The 24048-nt window shown below is 36.6% G+C and overlaps 1 protein-coding gene and 1 long non-coding RNA gene across 7 annotated transcripts in view; one reads left to right on the top strand and one right to left on the bottom strand.

Moving 5' to 3' along the window:
* Window positions 1-24048, top strand: part of LOC127461570 (uncharacterized) — a 364419-nt gene that overhangs the window by 299078 nt on the left and 41293 nt on the right. The window lies entirely within an intron of this gene.
* Window positions 1-24048, bottom strand: part of CUNH8orf34 (chromosome unknown C8orf34 homolog) — a 148603-nt gene that overhangs the window by 122366 nt on the left and 2189 nt on the right. For all 6 annotated transcript variants that reach the window (XM_051768801.1, XM_051768811.1, XM_051768792.1 and 3 more), the window contains exons 2-3: window positions 3931-4078; window positions 2813-2944 (exon numbers count right to left, since the gene is read on the bottom strand). In XM_051768801.1, the coding sequence (XP_051624761.1) occupies window positions 2813-2944; window positions 3931-4078 (280 nt within the window). The remainder of the gene's footprint in view (window positions 1-2812; window positions 2945-3930; window positions 4079-24048) is intronic.

Here is a 24048-nt window from a genome sequence, read left to right as displayed (position 1 = left end):
ATGCTGAACTGAAGCAGAGTGAATGATCTCTGATCTGATTTAATATGGAGGTGGTGAAGAGACCAACCTACTTTGCCTAAAAGTGTCTAACTGGGAAGCAAGAAGTCTGTTCTACAAACTATTTTGAAACTTCTGAATTTGTTCTTCTTCAAATACAGAATGTGATTATCTAAACATTTCAATAAGTATATTTATACACACACACACAGAGCCATAGCTCCAAGCTTCTTCCTTGCCAGACAACAGCAGCAGTTTCTGCTTAATTCTGGTTTTGCACACACACCAAGTAAGAGGTCAGACCTCTTAGATATCAAGATTTCTTATTTGTGTGTCTCAGGTAGATATCAAGGCTTCTTATTTGTGTGTTTCAGGTGCAGCTGAGATCATAACAGGCAGGAGGAGGGACTGGGGGAATCTTTCAGCAAAAACGTTGAATGAACAAGGAAGTGAGATTTCTGGAGGAATAACATGAACACTGCAGTCAACATCACTGTTGAAGGAAAAAAAGATTTCCTAATTAAATAAATCAAATATCTGGATGTTTCCAAAGATTCCTATGAAATTACAGTTCTTAGTTCTGAATAAACTTACAAGTTCAGGATCATTTGAACAAGACAGTCATAAGACAAAAACTTTGCAACAGACATAATACATCTGATGGACTCCATTAAATTTTGGGCTTGTTTTGGCAGTTTTGGGAGGGCCTTTTTAGGTTCTTGGGAGTGGGGATTTGTTATTTTTAACACAAATCTGAGAGTAAATCTTCAGGTCTCAGCAGACGGAAAACATTCTGTTTCTCAGATAAGTCCCTACTAGCTCTTTGGAGAGGCTTTGGACAAAAATGTACAATGACACACAAAAATGTTTTGAGGTACAAGCAGAAGACACAAAACAAATGGAATATGCTATGCACATTTGGATAGAGCAATAAATGGCTTCTAAACATGTTTACTTTCTGCTGATCTGCATAGTTGAAGGGGCACACAGTACCCACTGATTTTGCCATAAACCCAGAAAAAAAACATCAAAAGAACATCAGTATTAATCTAGTTGGCAGAAAATAAGAAGCAGATATGGCAAAAAGGCACATGGCTAAAACCAGCCTCTGTGATGGCAACTAAAATACCATCCTCCAGCAGAGTAGTTGATGGTGACAATGAAATCTCCCCTCAGCTTTTATTTCTTTCATCTCAAAAGTGAAAAACAAACACTGCTGGCTATACTCTTGCTACTGCAGCCTAGTATGCAGTTCACCTTCAGCGCTGCATGAGCACACAGCCACAGACTGGTTCGTATTCAAGTTCTTGCCTACCAGCACACCACATCTTTTTCTGCAAAGGTACTTTCTAGTCATTCATTTCCCCTTTTTTACTATTGCTCAGGGTTACTTCATCCAAGATGCAGGATTTTGAATTTGCCTGTGTTGAACTTCATGAGGTTCCTCTCAGCCCATTCCTCAGTCCTGTAACTCTGAATAGCAGCCCTGCTACCCAGAATATTATCAACCACTTCCCACAATTTGGACTCACCTGCAAACCTAAAGAACATTCTACCTCATCATCCAGGACATTAAGAAATTCTTTTAAATGAAATTGGTCTCAGTACCAGTCCCTCAAACATGCCAGTAATGATAGATTTTCCAACTGGAATTTGCATTGCCAGCCACAGTTCCTTGAAGCTAACAGCTTGCATCAACCTTCCACACATCTTGTTGTCCACTTATGCAGTCCATATCTTACCAATTGAGTTTTAAGGATACTATGGGAAACTGAGAAAGGTTTTGCTATAAAGTCAAGGTATTAAGTATCCACTGCTCTTTCTTTGGTTACAGGGCCAGTTTTTTCACCAAAGAGGGCAACCATTTTGATCTGTTCAGACATTTATGATCTCATAAATCCATGTTTGCTGTTTCCAATCACATTTTCCTCCTTCTTGTGGTTAGGAACACCTTCCGGATAAATCTGCTCAATAACCTTCCCAGAGAACGAGGTTAGGCTGACCAGCTTATAGTCCCCAACATTTCCTTCTTGCCCTTCCTCAAAATCCATGTGATATTTGCATTTTTCTAGTTATCAGGAACCTCCCACAATCATTATGACATCTCACTGATGACCGAAAGGCCTTGCAATGACAAACTGTAGATATATTTATTTGTGAAAAAAATGAACATTAAGAATCAAGCTTAAAAGTTAAATTTCTTCAATAGCTAGTACACAGGAAGCATTGTATTTCATTAAGGCTTGTTGCCTCTATTTTTACTACTTCTATTTTACAGGTGATTGACAATATTCTCTTCAGCCACCCTATTTCTAATCTGCCTTTTCTTTCAGTGTACATTTAGATTCCTCCAGCAACTCTCAGAGCAGTACATCTGTTCTGCTGACACTGCCCCTATACCTTGAACAGTAGCTGTTCACAATTCACAGTTTTGCATTGCCTGATCCCATGAAAAAAACCTGTTATTAGGACCAATATCAACAGAACAGATTTTACACATGCAAAATGGCATTGCAAATAAAAACATCAAGTCATAACTAGTATCCAAATACAAAATTGTGCATGACACCCAGAGATTAGTCTATTTTTTAAACCATCTATGTAGAATTCTATTGTATCTATAGATGACAACATCGGATATTTTAAAATATTCAGAATTCAAGTGAGAGTAAGGCAAGAATCAAACCCTTCTAACACATATACAGCCATCTCAACTGCTCATAGTTTGCTTTCCATTCTAATACTAATTCAACAGAAAAACATACTATGGTTTTGAAAGTATGCACAAATTGTTAATGTAGTGAAGCTTTCTTACATGACTTGGACTCCGGCGATGGTGGAGAAATGTTGGACACAGCAAGGTCGCTCTTCGACTTTTTGGGCTTTTTTGCATTTACCTGCCAAGGCTTATCATAACTTCTAAAATCTCTTCTTGTTCCTTTATTTTCTGTTAAAATAATCAAATCAGATAGTTGTAAAATTTGTAGGGTCATTTTCCCAAGACTTAATAAACAATTAATCCAAAAAACACAAGGTCTATCAGTTGAAACCAAAGACAGTTCTTTTTCTTCTTCTTTCTCTGATTTCTATTAAATTGAATATATTTATTCCATTTCCTAAATATCAAAATTTAGAAATTAATTAATAGGTTTTTAATGAAAAAGAAGTCTATTTTTTGTTATGAAGAAGTCCTTAATGTCCATTTATTTTCTTAAGTTTTACCACCTATGCTTAAAATCGTATATTTGATATAAATAAAAAGTTGATTTGTCAGTTAACCAACATTTTGACTATCAGCCAGCAACTATTTAAGCTCTACTATAGTCTGAAACAGTCAATTTTTAAACACAAAACTAACATTGTAATAGTAGCTTTTACCAGAACATCAAAGCTAAGATTTCTACTTTACAATCAAAGCAGATATTTTTTTCAGAATATTTTTAAATGCTTCTGAAGATCTGCAATCCAAAATTACACTAGAATTCATAAAGTAGCATAGCATCTTCTCATTAAGGGTTGGAATGATAGGTCGTTAAAAATATGTATTACTAAAGAAAATGCCCCGATAGAGGTTAATCTCTGGCACAAATACACCATGGGAGGGAAAAGGAAAACAAAGAAAAGAGAAAGTGAAAGCAAAGAGGACAGCAAAAAAACCCAAGAACTTTTATATGTACATACTTTCTCATTGAGAACTGGACTGTTTCCACTCTGTAACTACGACCCACACTCACATCATATGTACACAGGCTGAGGTGATAGCCAGTAACGTGTATTAAGTTTAGTATCTACTGGACAAACCGGATTTATTCTGCATGTTCAAAACCATAGAGTAGTACATGTTCAGTAGGTATATGTTCACTCAGGAAATCATGGACAAAAGTGTGGGAAAATTATACAGGAGCCTAGCTCCTTCCAGCACACAGAACATACCTGATGTTTCACTCTCTGCCCAAAGGGCAGCAGAGCCAGACAACGTTCTCTGAAGCTGATGGCGGTTCCCCTGTTTGGACTGAAGATGATCAATTAGAAATGGGATTGGCTGGTCAGGTGTCTCTGTTATCAGTTTGGTCATCAACTCCTTTAGAAAATTAAAACAGAACAAAAAATTAGTGAGATATTGCACCTAAACTAATCTTGTATTTACCAAAAGTAAATGAGCATTTATGAAGGAAAACTGTTTTCAGCTTTGAAGAAAACAGCTAGAAACATCCACCTCCTCAAACTACTGCTAGCTTTCCCCTATGAAAGACTCATGTCTGAAGTGTTATTAGCCTATAAGGTCTCTTATCCACTGGAATTTTGGTTAAAAAAAATCTAGTCCTTGCTACCTGTTCAAATTCACCCCAAACAATCTGAATACTGTTCATTTAACCATGCACAACAAGTACCTCTTCAGAGCAGCAAGTAGCTCTTGCCTGACCCATACATGCAAGTTTCCTCTCCTTGGAAATTTGTGTATCAGGAAAGTTCATGTATTTTTCATTTCACACAGACATGAAACAATTACCTGGTTAGAATATGGATTCATATCTGGGAACTCCAAGGTCTGATCAAATAGGCAAATATTTTTTAAAGCGAGTCCTCAAAAATACAATTGTATAGACACGAGCAAATATTTTATTTCACTGTTGCAGACATAGATACAAAACCAATGTCAAGAGGAAAGTATTTTCTATGCCATGCACTGATACTACCCAACTGCTGTTTTACACCTTGGCCTTGCATGGCTGCAGAAAGAGAAGGACTCTCCATACTGCTGCTGGGGTTCTTCCTGGCTTCCTACACATAAAACACATTAGGAGTCCAGAAAGAAGCTGTGGCTCTGTGCTGCACATGTGCTCTGAGAGGAAATGAATTAGTCATGTGGCAGGTGAGGTGACCCCAAAACCCACATAGTTCTACAGGAAATTTGTGATCGTCACTGAAAAACAAAAAAGCTGCACAGAAGTAAAAAATTACAGGAATGTACCACAAAATCAGAAAGAAAACAAAACCAAACAAAACCACAAACCAACTACAACAAAAAAACCTAGCTAAGTTATTCAGAGCATTTATTCTCTTCACCTACCCCCAAGCATAAATCTTACCATAACTACACACACTTAAGTCTATCCTCACTTCATCTTTTCCACACATTTTAATTTAATAAATAAATAATTTTTCAAATTTTTCAAATACCAGCAGTTACTTAGCAGTTACCATCAGTTAAGTGTGTTGGGAAAAGATACTTCAAAAGAAGTATTCCAAATAGCAGTAAACATGAATAACAGCAGGCAGGATTACCAAGGCACAGCAAGTTATCTTTGTCCACTCCAAGACTTTCCATTCTTTTTATACAAGTAGTGGCATAAACAATTACATATAAGTGAAAACAAAGCAAAACAAGCTTTCAATTTCAGAAAGAGAAATTTAATTTCAGAAAACAAAAAGGAGAAAATATGCCCAGTCTCATGTCTTGTGAAGATGTTATCTTCTGTGATGTGATTTTTGATATCTATCTACAGGGAACAAAAAACCCCCAGGTGTCTTTGGTTTCAAAATGGAACTCCACAGGGAGAAATTAAGCTACTTACTAATCTTAGAATTTTTAAAGCTATGGAGAGTAACTTCATCTAGACTGTCTCTCACCAAGGTAGGAGAAACCCTCTCATATACATCATACAAGAAAAATCCAGAAATCAGAGTAATTCATATTTTGGTTGCTTGGCAACACTAACAGCAACCCTTTCTTTCTTTCCCTGCCAAACAGAACTAGTGACTATGGAAAGAACTAGAGACAATGAAAAGATGTAATCTAGTCCTTGTAATGGACCGCCATAGCTGCAGGAATTCCACTGAGGATCCTATTACCAATGGAAAAGTGCCAATCTGTAATAGCTGACTTGTAATTTAAATAATTTCTCAGAATCATGGTTTGAAAATTATTTTTCTATCTTAGATTAATATGAACTAAGATTAATGAGAACTGATTCAATTAAATTTTTAAAGATGCGCAGGGGTGACAATTTACTAATAATACATTACAAAACTAATGTAGCACTAAAAAAGTTAGTACACAAAAATAAAACTTTTAGAATGCCTACATGCCAATGTATGACAAAGGCTACTTGGTTGTTGTCTTTGTAACTGACTTGGTTGTAACAGGAAGGAATAATCTTTAATTAACATGAAGAGATCTAATAAATTAAAACTGCTTACAGGATTCTTTACCTCATTCTGAGATCTAGTAATAAAAATAAAGAACATAATCGTACAAAGTAGTAAAAAAAAGTTCTATTTGAGGTGATGTGAAATTGGATCCTATACAAAAGGACCGCTTTTTTTTATCTACTGTAAACATATTGATAAGACCTGAGTGATATGACAATCTGCACTGTCCCAGAGAATAAACAGTCCTTTTCTGTGATAGCAGTTAGAAAAGTTTAAAAAAACTGTAGATATAGGCTACTTTTACCTATCTGGAGTAACAAATTGTTGTACCAATCCTTTACATCTAAAGTGGAAAAAAAAAAAGGAAGGAACATTGCTGGAATCCTCATAAACTGAAAAGAGTATGCAGTTCAAAAAAATACTACTTTTTCTGTGTAATAAGCCTCAAACTGATTTGCCTCAAGCACTTTCAGAGTTGTCTTTAAAAGTAAATGCAACTTAAAATGAACCCAAATGTGACTCAGATTACAAAGCCTGCCATTAAAGACAAAGCTCTTTACTGCAAGTATTCCATTGCAAAAGGGGAGAAAAGAAGCTCTCAGGGATCTGCTTCTCAAGCTGCTCCAAGCAAGGTTTGAAAGTGGTCTCCAACTTGCCACTTTCCATGGAGTTCCTGAACTCTGGAGAACGTGCAAAGAACAAATAACAAAAGTAGTGAGGGTAGCATCAGAATAGCTGTGTAAATCCACATTCACATACAGGAGGTGTCATCTCTCTTCCATATCCTTCTCCCACACACACAGTCAGAGATCCCAGAAGTAAGATCATAACTCCATGACCCTCACTACCGCCCTTCTACCAATTTCTGCCACCCAGCTCATCAAGGGACCTAACTCCATCTGCACAGCCCCCAACATATGCTCTTCAAGTTCATGCTTCCTTTGAGACTTCTGTAATCCCCGTCAAATTGGCGATTACATGGAAATATGTTATCTGACTGTTGTTTGGCTATGTCATGAGGAGGAGGGGTGGAAGAGGCAAGAGAAAGAAAAACAAAACCAAAACACACACACACACACAAAAAAAAGCTTCAGACAGGCAGTAACTGTACTTAGTGAGCACTCGGCTCATTTTCAAGTAAAAAACATATACTTCAGTGAAGGTGAAAAGACATTACAGATTATATATGCCTATTAAGGGGTATTCTCATTTTATCACCATTTGCTAGTAAAACTAATTTAAACTTCTGATTAAATTACCCAAAGTTTATTTGATGATCTCATCTGTTGCTTGGATGACATCTTAATAGACAGTAGGAATAACATACTACATGGTAGTCTAAATATACTCTTACACATTTGAAATGTTTCAAAAAAAGATGACAAAAGTGAATGTATTAAATAAGAAAAACTAAAGTGTACAGGGTACAAAAATAAAATTCCTTTTTGGTTAGTAGCAGTCTGATCTGACTCACAATGTGCTAAGTAGGCAAGGTTTCACAAGAAAAAGAAAAGGGAAAAAACCAACTATTCTCAGTGAAGACGCCTCTGCATTAAGAGCAGAATGAAAATGGCACAAGATCATTGAAATTGAGAATCATTTCTTGATGAAAAAATCATCAGATAAGTTTCAATTATGCATGAAAACAGAAATGCAAGACACATATATCTCTTAGAAACATTAACTATACTTTTTGCATTTCTGGCTGAAATTTCTAAGTGTTCTACAATTCAAATAAGAAAACTATGTTCTTCTGTGCACAGTGTGCCTTACAGTAAATAAAAAGACAGGGCAGACTGGGTGTCCATGCTGCCAAATGAACTGTTCACTACCCATAATCTCTCTCCTCCTATCTTCTTTCCACTGCTATGTCTTCCTTTCACTCCATGTCCTTTTGTCTTTTCTATCAATAGGACTCCTCTCAGTCTCTTCCTTCCAACTGTGTAACAAGTGAGGAAGCCTGTTCAGATGAAATCCCTGTGCATCCATGAGACACACTGGAGCACAGAAAAGGAGTGAAAGGGAACTTCCATGGTTACTACAGACTAGGGTGAATACATCAGTTTCTGTTGCTTCCCCATTATATTGCTCCAAATTTGGTTCTGCCTTGACTGAGGGCAGAATGAGAAAGAATGGCAAGATGATGTAAGCTCTGTCAGTTAACTCCTTCAAGAATTTAACCTTGCATTGTGCAAATCATTTCTACTTTCTTCTGTAATGGTAACTTCACATGTTCTTACATTTAGTTTTACTAAACTACGTTACATAGACTGTATTAAAAAAACCCAAAACAAAAACTTGTACAAGTCGATTTGTGGATGTTTCCAAGAGAGATTCATGCACACACACTGATGAGGCTGCAAAGGATCTTGGAAAAAACCCACAGGTCTAAAGTAGCAGCTTAATATATTAATTCTTTATAAAGAGAATAATCATTTGTTATTGTACTATCCTGAGGTCCTCTATTAGTTATTCAATGAAGGTTCAAATTTTAATTTCCTTGTGACTGTCCATGCATTTAATACAAATGAAACAGTCTTCACAGTCTATTAATCATGGGCCCAATTACAAGAAAGTCCTAATTAGCTATGTCTAAACGTACCTATCAGGTTATTAAGTTAATTAAGAGACATTCTATCTTGCCCTGTAATTGGTAACAGTAACTACACAACAATGACGCGTTTTAACTGCAGAGACTTCTACAGACTATGGCACAGCATGCACAGATTTTGGCTCTATTATGCTCTTTGGTCACGGTTTAGATGCTTAAAGTAGATAAGAGTGAACTGCCCTCAGAAGATGTCTGTCTCTCTCTCCTGACCAAACAGACTAGGTGGTTGAGGTTTAGATGGCATGCATTTCCAAATTAAGTCAATTAAATACAGCAAGTCTTCCCAGTGATGTCAATGGTGATCTTGCTAATAAAGAAGTCAAGAGAGGCTAGAGGGTTCCCAGTTGACTAGTCAATGTGTATGTCCACTTAGGATAAGGATAAGAAGAATTGCTCTCCTGGGTCCACTGACTGCATATATATATATATATATATATACACATACACACACACACACTACAGTGGAGCTTGGACACTTAGAAGATATCTACATTAAGGCTTCCTAATCACTTCCTACAGGCTGTAAATAAACAAGGAAGATATAAAATTGAGAGAAAACTTGCGGAACGAAAGTAGGTTCAGTAAATTTTTTGTGATTGACACTTTTTCCTTCAGAATTCCTTTCTGATTTCTGCAGTAACACAGCAAGGAAACAAAAGGTTTTAGAAGTATATTTCAACATTATTCTTACTGCTTAAACTAAGAGTCTGAAATTCTCAAATGAGTGCAGCAAGGTAAATACTACTTCTGCCAGAAAATATTATTTTCTATGGAAATAAATGAAAAAATACCGCCATACTTTTTTTTTGAAAATAGCTAGGCTTCAAATCTTCTCAAGCAATTTAGAACTAAAAGTAGTAAAATCACATTATAGATTATAAACAAAATGGACTTCAACATATTTCAAGTGTTCATAAAATGATCACCACATCTCCCATAAAATAAAGTACTCGACCCTAAATAAATTTCCCCGTAAACACAATTCACATGCCTATACCATAATAGTTGTTTCAAACTAACCATGGTAGAATAACAGTTGAGAGCAAACTTCTATAGTATTAGTCGCCCTATTCAGCTTTCTCATGAAAATATTCACACCTTTTCCTGGAACTGACTGAGAAATTTTCAACCAATTCTTTATTTTTTTTTCAAACCCTCAACACTACTCACTGCTGCCATTTCAGACAGCTGTGCAGCTAATTTAATATCACAAAATTGCACTACACAACATGGAACACAACCCACAGAGAAAATACTTTGGACATAGAAGAAAAGAGAAAGTACAAAGCTGATACAAGTACAAAAAAATGTGATGAAAGTACAAAGCCCTAATTCTAAGGTGCAAACAAAATTCACCTAAAGGTGGCACTGGTAGGGAAATCTACAGTAGGGACTAGTAGACTACTACCATTTGAAGTCTCAGACTGCTTTTCTAATGTCTCAAATCAGAGTAATAACTGATATACAAGCTTTTGTATGTTACTGATATGTAAACTTTTGGTTCATACAATGACATTAATAGGAGGAAGTCTAAAAACAAACAATGAATAGCTAACAGTCTTTCTTAAATGTTCATCTACTAAATATCTGTACCAATTCAATAACAGAAGACCAATTTTTGGGGCTATGTTAGTAACCAATTTTCAGGGAGACCCTGGAGAGCAGAATGGAAACAGTATACTCATTACACTACAAACCCTTTGCAAGTCAGTTCCTTGACTTGGATGAACTAGCCCTATTTGATATAATTCCAACTCACGTATGTGACAGTTTATAAAATACGCATCATTGATCTTAATTAGTAACCTAATTAGAAACCTTTTGCATGGATGAGGTCTGGCGGACAATTCCAAAGTTTCACTGAGTAAGCTCATGACAGTTTATTCAACTCCTCCACACACATTATAGCATGTAATACCTACCTGAACCTCTTGCTATATCTTTTCACTTACTTATCCTTTGAGAGTTTTTTTCCTCTTATCTTATTCTTAATATTTCAAATATATTTGTCCCAAATATATTACACCGCTCCTGAGTTCACAAAATAGCTTCAAACACCTTTGATCTTTGCCTTTATTACTGAAATATTTCCTTTCTCCCATTCAAGCATCCCAGACAAGAATGCTGTCAAAAGGGAAGTCACTGCTACTAGGTTACTCTAAAACATTAACTAATTCTCAGTAAAAGAAGAAAAGGTTAAAGACATGCTCTCGGATATGCCAAGCATGGCAACCTTTATCACGTTTTCTTCCACAGTTTTCAAATCCTGAAGATTTTCTATGATAGCTTACACTTCTTTCTGTAGGCCTGTATCTCTGCATAACAATCTCATGCTTGTGAAATTATGCCTACCATATCATTATCTGAACTCAGCACGGATTTATCAAATGAAGGTAGTTCAGGTTATTGCAGAAACACTGTAAGGTTTCCCAGAAGCGTAATTCAGAAATCTTCCTCAGTTTTAATCCACTCTATCAACCACTGGAAATCTACCCTGAAGGCTATGCACTTCACAGTTCAGCCAAAAGAAAATGAAAACTGCTGGTCTGTAGGATTTACATCAAAAGGAATACTTATAGATAAAGGCTAGGAAAGACTATTACAACCTGGACTAAAATTACAGCCATAAAACAACACTGACTGCACATCACTGCCTTACCTAAAAGCTAACTCAACAGGCTAGAGTTGATCTTTCTCTGATCAGCTGAAGTAATCTTATTCCAATTTCAAGGTCTAAGGTGAAGTCACTTGTTCCACCATGTTCACTGATTCATTACTGCAACTGTTAAAAAAAAAATAATCTCATCATATTTCCAGTTTAAACTTCACTGACTTAGCTTCAACCTTCTGACACAATTTTTTTTTTTCTGAGGGAGGGTAATGCTAAAAACTAAAGCAGCAGGTATTTTTGTGGCTACTCCAGGTTGGTTGACCCCAGATAGCAGCTAAGCACCCACCAGCCGCTTATTCATTCCCACCCACCACAGCTGGATGGGGCACAATACCAGAAGTATGACATTGATAAATTTGGTCTAGGAATTAAAAGTGTCATTCTTACTATTTAAAATTCCAGATTTCAATTGTTAATATTTCCAGCAGAAGACAGAGGACCTAAATCTGGAGTTATGCAGCAAGCAATTATTTAGTGCAGTGCTAGTGAAAGTCCTAGTCCTATCTAAGTCATAAGCAAGGTGGACACTTGCCCCAGCCATTGCCTGAAACACCCCCTAATCCCCCTGCTTGCTTCACTGTACTGATAACTACAAGGTGTGCAGTGGGGCTTATTCCACCAACAGTGGCATGACTTCAAAGCAAGTCCTGTCAAATCAAGTTTTACAGCAAACTTTAGAGCCACAAGTTTGATAGCCTGGTCCTGTGCTTTTCTCTCCATTTTACATGCTCACTACTACTCTTCTGTCTATTGTACACATAAAGCACATACAAGTGACTAAAAAGACTACATTTTTGTAGAGAACCACAAAGTGCTTTGAGGCAGCATGAATCTACTATACTTGCACTAGAGAGTAACTGCCTTCCATGCCTCCCATGAACTCCTAGGTTGTGGCATCTGCCAAAGCCCTGCTAAGAGCACAAGCAACTGGAAAAAAAAAAAGCCAACTTCAAAAAAGCTTAGGACTAAGCCATACTCCAAATAAATTCACAATGCAAGTAAAGATTATTTTAAAATTGCTAAGATTATCTCTGAAAAACTGCACAGTAACACCTGTTTTTAACTCTAGCTTGACACTTGAGACCTAGCTAATATTTCAGACATTGCTTTGTACTTTTGTATTCAGTACTATGGATAAGTTCATAGTATGTGGGGTTTCTAGATAGACACATAGTACTACCCATGCAGTGTTCAGTCCTAACAATGTGACTAACAAATCCCAGACTCTACGGAAATTTCAGCAATTTGGCTTGTAACTAAATGCACATAATGGCTTGGATCGTATCCTCAACGAAAAAAGGAGACAAATAGCTTTGCATTCCTACAGGATTATATTTACTCAAGTTATACAGGAAAACAAATATGAACAAAGAGGAGATGATGTTTTAAAAATTTCTACTGCCCAATGTGTGTAGCCAAAGTTAACAAATACTCTGTGTAAGTTCTATGCATTAAATTTATTATAAAAATTGTTTTCATATTTTTTTAATCTTGACTAAGAATTTTTAAACTATTCACATGGAACTTCAATAATAACCAGCAACTACAGTGACACAAAATAGAGAATGTGAGTTACCAGAGTCCAAGGCAAGGAAGTTCTAACACAGATTTAATTATCTTGACTTAAACTGCTACCCTAAGTTTGCTCAGGTAATGATCACTAAACAAATGCCAAAGAATTTAAGAGATGTGCCCTGATTGTTAGAATTTACTTAAATCATGTCATTTGGAGATGTTCCTTTAGTACAGCAACTAAACAACAGTTGGTTATATGCAGTCTAATTACAAGTTCTATTCATACACTTTGAATAGATTAATATCTATTCAGATATGGATCTTAATTTCCTTTTATTTACCTGTGAGAGATTGACTTGGTCTCTTAAGACTTCATATCAATGTTGTAATCAGCTTTTTAAACAGATCTAAATATTTAATATGCACCAATACATCAGAGGCTCCTGAACTGGAAAGGTCAGAATTTGTTGCCATAGAAAAATCTGGAAATTAATTTTCACCACATCAAAATATAAAGAGTTATTTTACATCTGTAGAATTTATATTCTGCAATTGTAGCTGAAATTCCTTAAACAAGACTAAGGAGTGTTTTTGATATAGCATTTTAAGAAGACAAAGAAGTTGTTCCACAAATAAGCAGTTGCTTGATTGACCTAAAGCTACTTGCATTCTCTTTTCCCCCCACAGGAAATGTCACACTGATTTGCTTGTCACAGGTACAAAACCATGCACAGTATCTTGTCAGAACAATCACCACTGCAGACCATCTGCAAGCTCTCAAACACCTTTGAGAACACTCAGTCTTGTTCAGTTTGGTTCAACACTGCTCATACTCTGCTTTTCTAACTGCAAGTAGAAACTATAAAAATCTTTTAACTATTACAAGTAACACTTTTCTATTAGCAGTTATTTTAACCTGTGTTCATTTAAATGTAGATGAGGTTTTTTCCTAATTACACATACATTTGACCTTTGCCATTTGGAAAAAAAGCAAAATCCACAATGAAATTGGAATGAAAAGAATTGGTCTCTTTAAATGCAAGAATACAGGAATCTTTTGCTATCAGTCCACAGATATAAAAAAATTTGATTATAAGTGCATGAATTAATAATATTCTGATAGGTATCTAAATAACTAGGTTAACTAATAAAAAAGAAATATTGACCAATTTGTTTCTATAATATAGATCTTCCTGCATTTTGTGTACTACCATCTATTAAATTCTACCGTATGATACTGGTAACTATTTTATTTCTAATAATGGATATCAGCATACCTGTATTTATGTTCAGCCCCAACTGGGAAGACACCTTAATAATTCCAGTGCAATAGGAAACAAAATACACCTCTGATTGGTTCCATATGGACTTTTTATCATCCATCAGTTAAGCGAAAATCACTTGTATGATTTTCCTCATCAGCCAGCAAGATGACAGAGAAACTTTAATGATACTTTTTTCAAAGTTCTGAAAGATTTCTAACATTCTCTGCCTTCATGGATAATGTTTTTATTTCAAGTCAAATTAAAATAGATACTTCTGCTGCTCAAGGCAAAGAAATTTCTGAGAATGATGACCCCATCATAGTCAGACTAAAAGAAGAAAATTGAAGATTAGGTACACATAGGGAAAAAGACATGCAGGTGTCCATTTTGATCTTAACAGTACAGGCTTGAAGTATTCAAGTTTACAATGCAGCATGAACCATGAAGGATCAGGTATGAGAGACACAGTAGCAAAATTGCTAGGGGAAGGAAATGTTAACACTGAATGCAGAGATACCCATGTTCTACATGTCTGAAGCCACCTTCTGGGATTCCCAAACTGCTTCCCAGTGGCACTTCCAGGTTCATTGCTCTGCCAGAGCCTTGAGAAGTTATAGTTACTGTCTCTAAAAGTGGTTCAGACTTGCAGAATATGTAAAGCTACTGTAAAGAGATGAACAAAGTATATAGTTTACCTTCATGATTTGTCACATACATTACTGCTTATTTGTTTCATTAAAAACTTACTTGCATGCCCAAGTCCTTAAAAAATCCTCACCTAAGTAATGTGAAAAATCCCTCTCGTGTTAGCTTTAAATTGCAGTTGAAAATGTCAATATTAAGCTGCAAAAAAAGCCTCTGAAATGAGAGGATGTTGGACACTATATGATGGCAATATTAATGCCCCTTTTACATAATGCAAAGCATAAGTATGAAATTAAAAAAAAAATATTATTGGTCTCTGTGTACCAAAAATATAAGCTAATGAATATATATTTTCCCAAAAGAAAAAATAGCATGAAAAAAGAATTCATAAAAAAATATGAGTTCTAATAATTACATCCTATGAATTAACATAGTAATATCACTTTCTAGGTCAAACAAAGTAACTTCAACACATAGTTTTTAGAAATAAACCAGTTTTACCTGTCATTTGCACTTTGATTGTCTTCTTCATGTAAATTGTCACTGCAGATTTAGTCACCATGCCCTCACTGACCTACCAGAGACAGGACCTGCAACATCCATGAGCTATCCTCTGGTTTAGGTTTCTGAAACAAAGGACTGAAGGACTACATTTTACAAGAAAGCTAGTGGACATTTAAGGAAATACTACTGTACTAACAATTTAAAACTTTCTACGGGTAGTAATGGTAATTTTTAAGGACAAATAACTGAATTGTACATAGAACTGGAGTTAGGCCCATCATTTCTTATTAGACACTTCTACCATCAAGACTGCAATGGTTTAGGCAATTAAAAATCACTTTATTTCTAGAAGTTGTGATCTGGGAATTTTTAGAAGATGTGACAGGTTTTTGGGTTGTAGGGTTATTTTTAATAACAGCCAAAGCATTATTAGTCTCATTTTCCTACGCTTTTTATTTAGAAAACAATGCCTGTGAGTCACTGGTGTATGTTTTAGTTTGTTTCTGACACTGCAAAGTAACTTCCCAGCCCTGACAGCGATTGCCCTATTAAAGCTTCCTGATGATTTGATTGCTGTTTATTTAATATTAGACTAAATCTGCCTGGTTACGAGTGAGGGCCTTCCTCTTGTAAATCAGGGTCTCACCAACTGCAGCAGGGCTCCCCATGGGAACACAATGGGATCACACAGATCACACTGCAGCCTTGAGACTTGTCCGTGCTCTGAACCACCACACTAAGCAGGGAAGAAATCAATTTTTGTTTTATTGTGTGGCACCAATTAAAGGGATTAAAAGCACTACCAGACACTGAGGTAGCACAAAGAAAGAAGAGGAAGCAGAAGGACCATAATGAGCTAAGGGCCTTGCTGTGAAAACTCCTAAACCATGTGAAGACTGTAGGACCCAGAGTGGTTTGCAGGTTCTGTGCAGAAAAACAAGACAAAGAAAGGGGAAACACAAGCACAGAATAATACGTGATAATGCAGCAGGACAGCAGCAGCAGAAGTAGGAGCAGCAGCCAGATAACTGACTACCATTTCAGTATCCCAACTACCGTATATTTTATTTCCTCTCCTGAACTCTTATCTTTTTCTCCAGTGTTTAAGTAAATATTAACTGGATCTTCACTCTGGCTAACTTCATTCTTCTAATCTTTTTTTTCTATAATCATAGGGAAACATAGAATAAAATAAATTCTCTTGAGTTTCTTATTTACCTTTGCTCCTTCTTCGTCCCTGCTTTTTCTTTCAGGTATTCCTCCTTCACAGAGTAAGAAATCAAGATTAAATCTGTTACTCCAGCAACTTAGTCTTCTATTTGTGTGTATCTCCTCTTTGTTCCATAGTGATAAGTCTCTGTCCAGTCTTTATCTCCAAATAGCTTCGCTATCTCACACTTTGTGTTAGACTACAGGTATTACTATCTAATGGTATTATTCTGAATCATGGCACACTTAGGAGGAGCTCTGAAACACCTTTTTATTTTTTTCCTGGAGGCTCTACATCATGCAAAAGTATGTGTCTTAAAAAGATACTCAGTGAGTTGCAGCCTGTCATTTTTCTGAGGTTAATCCTGTGAAGAGTTCATCCCCAGCACAATTACAGGTGATGGTTCATAATGGCACACCCGCTGCATCTGCGAACCTTGGTTTTCTCCCCAGCTTCTGTTCTCCTGAACATCTCTGCTTTGTGCTCATTAGGTAGGAAGGACAAGATTCTTCAGACTGCTTAGGAAGATGAATTTCCAGGTCACGTTGGGTGTAGCGTATTGAGCGTTTCATACCAAACTGCAGCGGACACGTGCAGTTAATACAATGTGTCTGAACAGGAACACACAACACCTGCCGCATTTATACAGGACCTCTGTCCAGCACACATGGAATTAGTAGGTGTGTCCCAATGTTTCAGAGCTCATGCACATGCATACATACACATTTCAGTCTGAGAAATCCCAGTACACCCAGTCAAAAATCCAGGAATCTTATGCCATGTCTCTCTTTTTTTTCTTCTTCAAAAGAAACTGTATCCTTATTTACACAAGTGCCTCCCAATTCCATCTCTACAAAACTATCACAGAATCTGTAGCATAAACTTCTTTTCTTCCAAAATGCCCTGTGCACAACTGCTTCCACAGGTTCTCTTCAAAGGTTAACTACAGTTGAAACCACCCTTCCTGTTCAGTTCTGTGAACCATCTCCCATGTCTCCAGAAGCGACTGCTTCAACTTAGGCTTCTAGGACAAATTCTGTTATCAACAATACAGAACAGCTTTTCTGCACTAGTGCACCAAACTTATCATTCAGAATTCCTTTTTTTTGAGATAGATACCTGACCAGAGAAATATTTCATGATCATCAGTTTACTTATCCACTCATACAAATGTTAGCAGAGGCTCAATGCCTGTCAAATTGGAGTGTAACTCCTTCATGAAGTTCATGGCACAGCAACCAGTGTTAATAGTACTGATAAGTACTTTAACTCCCCAGCAAATGTAGCCCAAGCAGTATAGACAAGAAGAAGTACCAGAAGTATGAGTCAGACACTGCAAAACATGCATATTCTTTAGATGATAAGAAGTTATATTTTCTCATATTTGTCCTGTGATTCTTACCCTTCGGTTATATTCTTAGCAACTACAAGCACTTGAACCTTTCCTTAGAAAAAGAGAGTACAGATGCCAGGTAACCATTTCACTGAAGATTATAAGAAGAAAAATAGAAAAGAAAAAGAACATGTTGGCAATGTAGCATTAATCTTTGTCATCCCACCCTCTTCCCATTCCTATTCCTTCTCACTCTCAGGTTCAGTGTATTCATATGGTCTGCTTCTTCCTAATTCATTCAGCCATCCTCCCCAATTATTCAATTCCCCCTTCTGCTCCTTCACAGAATCGACTGGGCTGGGCTCCATGGCATTCTCCCAGCCTGTGGAGAACTGCACCTTTAAAAGGCAAGATCCATATGAAGCTAACTTCAGCACATAAGCTTTGCAGATCACTTATGCCCATTTAGCAGCTTGCTACTGGAGAAAAACACAGTTGTGCTTACCTCCTTCCCCTCACTCTCTGGCCACGTACATTTTCTGTCCCAAGTCACTGCCATGGTCCTCATCAGACCACAGTGACCGACTGAGCTCAGCCAACTGAACATTTTTCACTTCTTTGCAGACTTCTTTTCTTGTATTTCATATTCCCAAACTGGGTAACCATAGTATGACACAACTACCAGTTCTGGAATAAGGACACCAGGAATGGGCAGCCAGCAATGAAGACGAACAGGACCTGCAGCAGCTGGCTATTAAATCAGCCTCACAGCCTGCAGTTCTGAGTACTAAACTATCAGAGTGTCTGAAATAAAACAGACTATGGAAGGTGGAAAGATCCATTTAAAAAGGCTCCAACACAGCTGAAAGACCTCATCATTCCTGCCCCAGAAAACAGCTCCTCCAGAAGCCAACAAAAGAGCTTGATAAGTATATTGTACCAGCCACTATAGAGAAATCTGGGGCATGAATACATTGATTTCATTCATTGCATATTGTGGGGAGCTGGGAAATGAGGAAAGAGAAAGGATGCTTCATGTAAATACCCAATACGCAATAAGAAGCTAAGAGTTTCCACTCTCTGTATGGACAGAAATTTTATAAGAGGTGGCTAAGGTAAAATAGCCTTCTTTTTATCAAGGGTAAGCAAGTTCACATGCACTCCTCATTTTGTATGGGCATTTCTCATAACTGTAACCAGAGGGACATCACCTGACATTAAAGTTAAGGCTGTCAAAAATGTGTCTGTTACAAGCTTGTTGAAAGAATATTACCATCTATACTGAGAGCATATATAGATGTTGGATTGTCTTGGTAAAGGCATAGGTGTGCATTTCAAGTGATCACGCTCTTTACCTGTGTCCTAGGATTAAACTCATGAATCCTTGTTTCTCCTATGAAATGAGCACTGCTTTTCATCACCTTCAGGAAAGTTTGAAACAGCACACTGCCTTAGGGGGCCAACAATTGTTTGCCAACAAATCTATTTGAAAATGATGTTGCTTTCAGTTGGTTTTTAACCATTCCTCATGGTTTCAGGCAGAGAAGCCTCTTAAAACAGAAGATACCCTTCTGTCATACTTCACAGCTTAGTATGACATTTCTTAGGAGTATAAGAAAGTGTGCATCCATGCAAGAGAAATAATACAGAATACAGGAAACAACATCTAATTTCTATCTGAATTATTACAGACATTAAAGAGTTGAGTCGTCTTTGTTCCAAAAGTTGGTGAACACAAAAATACCTAAGCCACCTTTCTAGTCCAGAGGTAACAAAGTATCTCCATCACCTGCCACTCATACAAAAGCATATTTCCCAAAAAAATTAAACATTCCAAGATTTTAAAAAAATAATAAATAGAAATCACTACAAAAAAACCAACCAAACAAACAAAACCAACCAACCAATCACTAGAAAATTGAGAATGAGAAATTATTGGTCCCCACTTCTTCATCTGCATGAACAAGAGACAAAATGGAAAGTACCAAGTGGGAAGAAAAAACATTGGGGAAAAAAAAAAGACTGGTGATTAGACCTTCAAAATGTGTGGCAAACTGTAAAAGAACATGCTGGTGATATGCTCTTAAAAATTATGTTTCTAACTCAATTTTTTAACAGTTCCATTTACAAAGTAACACTTCTAAAAGAAGCTAACATTAATAATAGTTGTCTTTCTAGGTGTGTTTGTTAAAATAAAGAAGCTAACTAAGAAGCCCACTTGCTGTAGAACAGAAAAACATGCTTCCTTATTCAGGAACAACATTCTTTTCTTAAACCCAGATTCCAGAGGAGAGTAGAATTGAATGCATCAACCACAAGGAAATTTCTGATGACTTTTGCATCTTGTTGGTCAGCACAAAAGCCAAGTAAAAATCATAAAGCCACTGCTCATGAAACTGTTAATGGAGAAGGGTGTGTCCATAGTTTTAATTAGGGTTTTTCACTTCTTTTCCCTTGAAGACAACTTTAACAAGGCAACTATCAGAATGTACAGTGAATTCTCCAAAAAGCAAAGGACATGTCAACACCAATTTTTCCATTTGACTTTCATTCTCCTTAAGTAGGTCTTTTACTTAAGCACACACCAAGGCTACCACAGTGCCCTACTGTAGCAGGAAACAACAAAAATAAAAATTAGAACTTAAATGCGATTCCCTACCCCACACTGTGTAACACTACAGCATTTCTAGATCACTACTGGTTTCCACACATCCCTTGAAAAACAGCTGACATTGGCTCCCCTGAAACAGGGACTGCAAGGCTGAAACAATGTCACCGGGTAATCAGTTAGTACCTAAAATGATGCTTATGATGTCTAAGTACCGAAAAACTTGGCCTTCCAAAGACTCCATCTAGCTGCTTGAAATTAAATGCTTCTGTAAACAAATTTGTATCATCCAGAATACAGACTCTTTCACGCTAGCAACAGAATCTAACCATTTAAGTATAACACCAAATGAAAATAAAATATTATCTAAGCAAGATCAACAGAAAAGAACTCTTTGAGTGCATCTCTATCATTCACATTGCAGATATTGCAGCTTAAAATTTAATTTGATTCTGTGAGAAATCTTAAACCAGTAAATAAGACATTCAAGTTGACTAGATCTACATTTGTGTATTTAAGAACCAAGGGTAAACATCGCTTTAGAAGACAGTCCAAACTCCAAAATTCATTCCCGAACTTTGACTAAGTCAGTCACAAGATGTACTATACTGCTCATCACCAAATAGGTTAAGGTTTAAGTCAGAAGCATAGTTATTTTATTTAAATAATGGAAGACAGTGCATAATATACAATAATAATGTTATGTCATTTAGGGAAAAAAAAATCACAAATTAAAAAGTTTATTATATTTGCTTCTGTAACTTTTTCTGCTAAATGAGAAAAGCTAAGGGTGATATTATGAACAGAGCCTTTATGTTGTTTGAAATATAAATTACAGTTCTAACCCCATATTACTTGGAGAAAAAAATCTCAGGTAACCAGAGGTTTGGTATGTTTATTTTGAGAAGAGTTATTTTGGTTTTCTATAACTGAAAGAAACCACAGTTCTCTGGTTTGCATAACAACAGTGTACCTGCTGGATGCTTTTTAGCTGCAGTTCTAGAAATAAAAAAATTCTGAAACACTAATTTTATCTCACAGCTCTTGAAGATTTATTGCAATCTGTTCTTAAGAGTGCTGATCCAGCTTTCAAATTCACAGAAACTGTCAGGTTGCCCAAATAAGAACACAACTGGATGCTAAAGAGATACAGTCATACAGAAAACTAGATATATGATACAGGCAGCAGGATTATTCATTGAGATTATTAACACACAAAAAGAATTTATTGGATTGGATGCCTGAAACACAAAGTGGGTCAATACTTCACTCAGACAGAAATGAGTGGGTGCTGATTCTGAATATTCTGTCCCAGCCAATTTTAGGCATACACCTCCTGTTCACATTTTAGAAAGATGGAGAAAAAAAAACAACAGTGAAGCTTCATCACAGAAATAATTCACATTTACAATTCATGTTACCTTCCAAGTTAATGTGAAAAAAAACCCTTAAAAAAATAAGGTAGTGCTATGCTATGTGTTACCACAAAAATCCCAGAAAGAGGTATTTCTAAAGGGCATTCCTCAAATCCAAAATTGTCTAACCACAGTATTCTCAGATGCCAATAATCTCTTACAGAAAGATGTCTAAGATTTCAAAAGCAAATGGAAAAAAATTCTCCCCACAACACACAAAATCTACACAGAACAGAATAAGGCAGCTCATGAAACCTGACAGAATTTAAGGAGTTAACTTCAGACCTTACTGTCAGCACTAACAACACCTGCATGCCCTGGGGCATTTAGGAGTTGACTTATAGGTTCACAGGAATTTTACCTGCAAAAACCTTAGACACCTGAAAGATGAAATGGGAGAGAGAGTTTTGAAAAGCCATGACTTAGAGACCTACATTCAACAGGGGAAAATGAGGCTGAAGTATCAAAGTTATTTGTAATCTGTCTTAAATCTCAAAATTGACAGTCTTAGATATACACACTAATTCCCACCCACCTTCCTTCCCACCTCTAACCCATAAACTAGAATTTAACTAGTAAAAATGTTTGGAATTAAGTGAATCTGTGTGTTACCGTTCATAGCTAAGTGGATAGGACTTCCTACTATCTGCTAACAGGTACTGGTAGTCAGTAGAAGACCAATACCTGCTGAGTCAGCTGAAGCTCATTAATTCTTTCTCCGGGAGGTTATTCCTCGCTTTTCTTTATAGAGATGGAAACAACTTTTTAAGCAAGGGAGAGCCTAAGGTCTTTCTGCATCTCATGTGTCAGCACTTCTCTTGAACTCTTTCACACAAATTAGAAGCATAATTCAAGTGCCACACCACACAAAACTTAAGCAAAGACATTCTTAAGTAGATACTGCTGGTTAGTGAAGTACAAAAAGCCCTAGCCACAGTAACAGAGGGCCACAAATATAGGACAGAAAGGAGAAAACAGACACTACCAGGATAACTGCAAGCAACTGGAACAGAATGACCAACTAGCAGCGAGCAGCAACTACTGTTACTGACTGTTATGCAGGGAAATTGTACTTTATCTTCAATAAACCGCCACCTGTTCCATCTGTCAGTTAACTGCGCCTGTGCAATTGTCTTAAATCCATGGTGTAAAGTCCTCCTGATCACTGACCCTTCATTAAGCAAATATGAAATACAATCTATTTATGCATCACCATGTCTGTCTTCATCTCAGAAAGCCTGCAGGTTCACTATCCACATTCTTCTTTCCTGTGACTGCCTCCAATTATCCAGTATTATTTTTTGCACTCCTTAAAATGTTGACTTGAGGCATATATTGAGCAATTACAGTCACAACCTGCTCAGCAAATAACACTGCAGAAAATTGAATCCAAGTTTGCTGTGTTCTGACTTGGTGTTAGAAGATTAGTACTCACTGAAAAAAAAGATAACTGTCATCCATGACAAGTGATGATTAATTAGCATTAAAACTAGAAGTGGTATAAGAAAATGCTAGCTGTTCCTGAATGAAAGACAAAGCACAGGTCTCTTTTCTCAATGTGTCAGAACTTTTAGACACATGAAAAAACTGATGTGTTAGTGAATATATCTGACTGCGAACACATGGTATTCTTGAAACACCACAATGAATATATAATAGGAATACTAGTATAGAGTACAAGCTTCATCCTATGCATAGTCTTTGATCAATTCCCATCAGCTTCAAATACATGCCTTCCTCTTACTAAGATCAAGCACAGGTTGTATATCTACAATAAACTGTTGAGATCAAAAAGTACATCACCAAAATGAAATATGTAAGTAGATTTTGAACAGCTAATCAGGAAGTGGAGAAGATAACAATTACGATCCTCTTCCTCCCACTGTTATGGATTAAAATAACTGTAAACAGCTACAGGAATGCTACACCCCTATATCTTGAAACCACTCACTAGTATTCAGGTGTAAGTGGATTTCTCACAAAAAGAAAATCTTCCTGGTATACAGGAGTACATTAACAAGCTGTAGACAGTCTGCAAGGTTATGCAAAGAGCCTTTCACAGATTCTTTCTATCAAAATGCAATTCCAGTGACTAGTGAAATATGTAGTGATACATGAAAT

Source organism: Manacus candei, unplaced genomic scaffold (assembly GCF_025592945.1).
Source record: "Manacus candei isolate 608988 ecotype Guabito, Panama unplaced genomic scaffold, ASM2559294v1 h1tg000008l, whole genome shotgun sequence".
Taxonomy (NCBI): Eukaryota; Metazoa; Chordata; class Aves; order Passeriformes; family Pipridae; genus Manacus; species Manacus candei.
The sequence above is the reverse complement of the archived record's forward strand: the minus strand, read 5'-3'. Positions and strand labels throughout refer to the sequence as shown.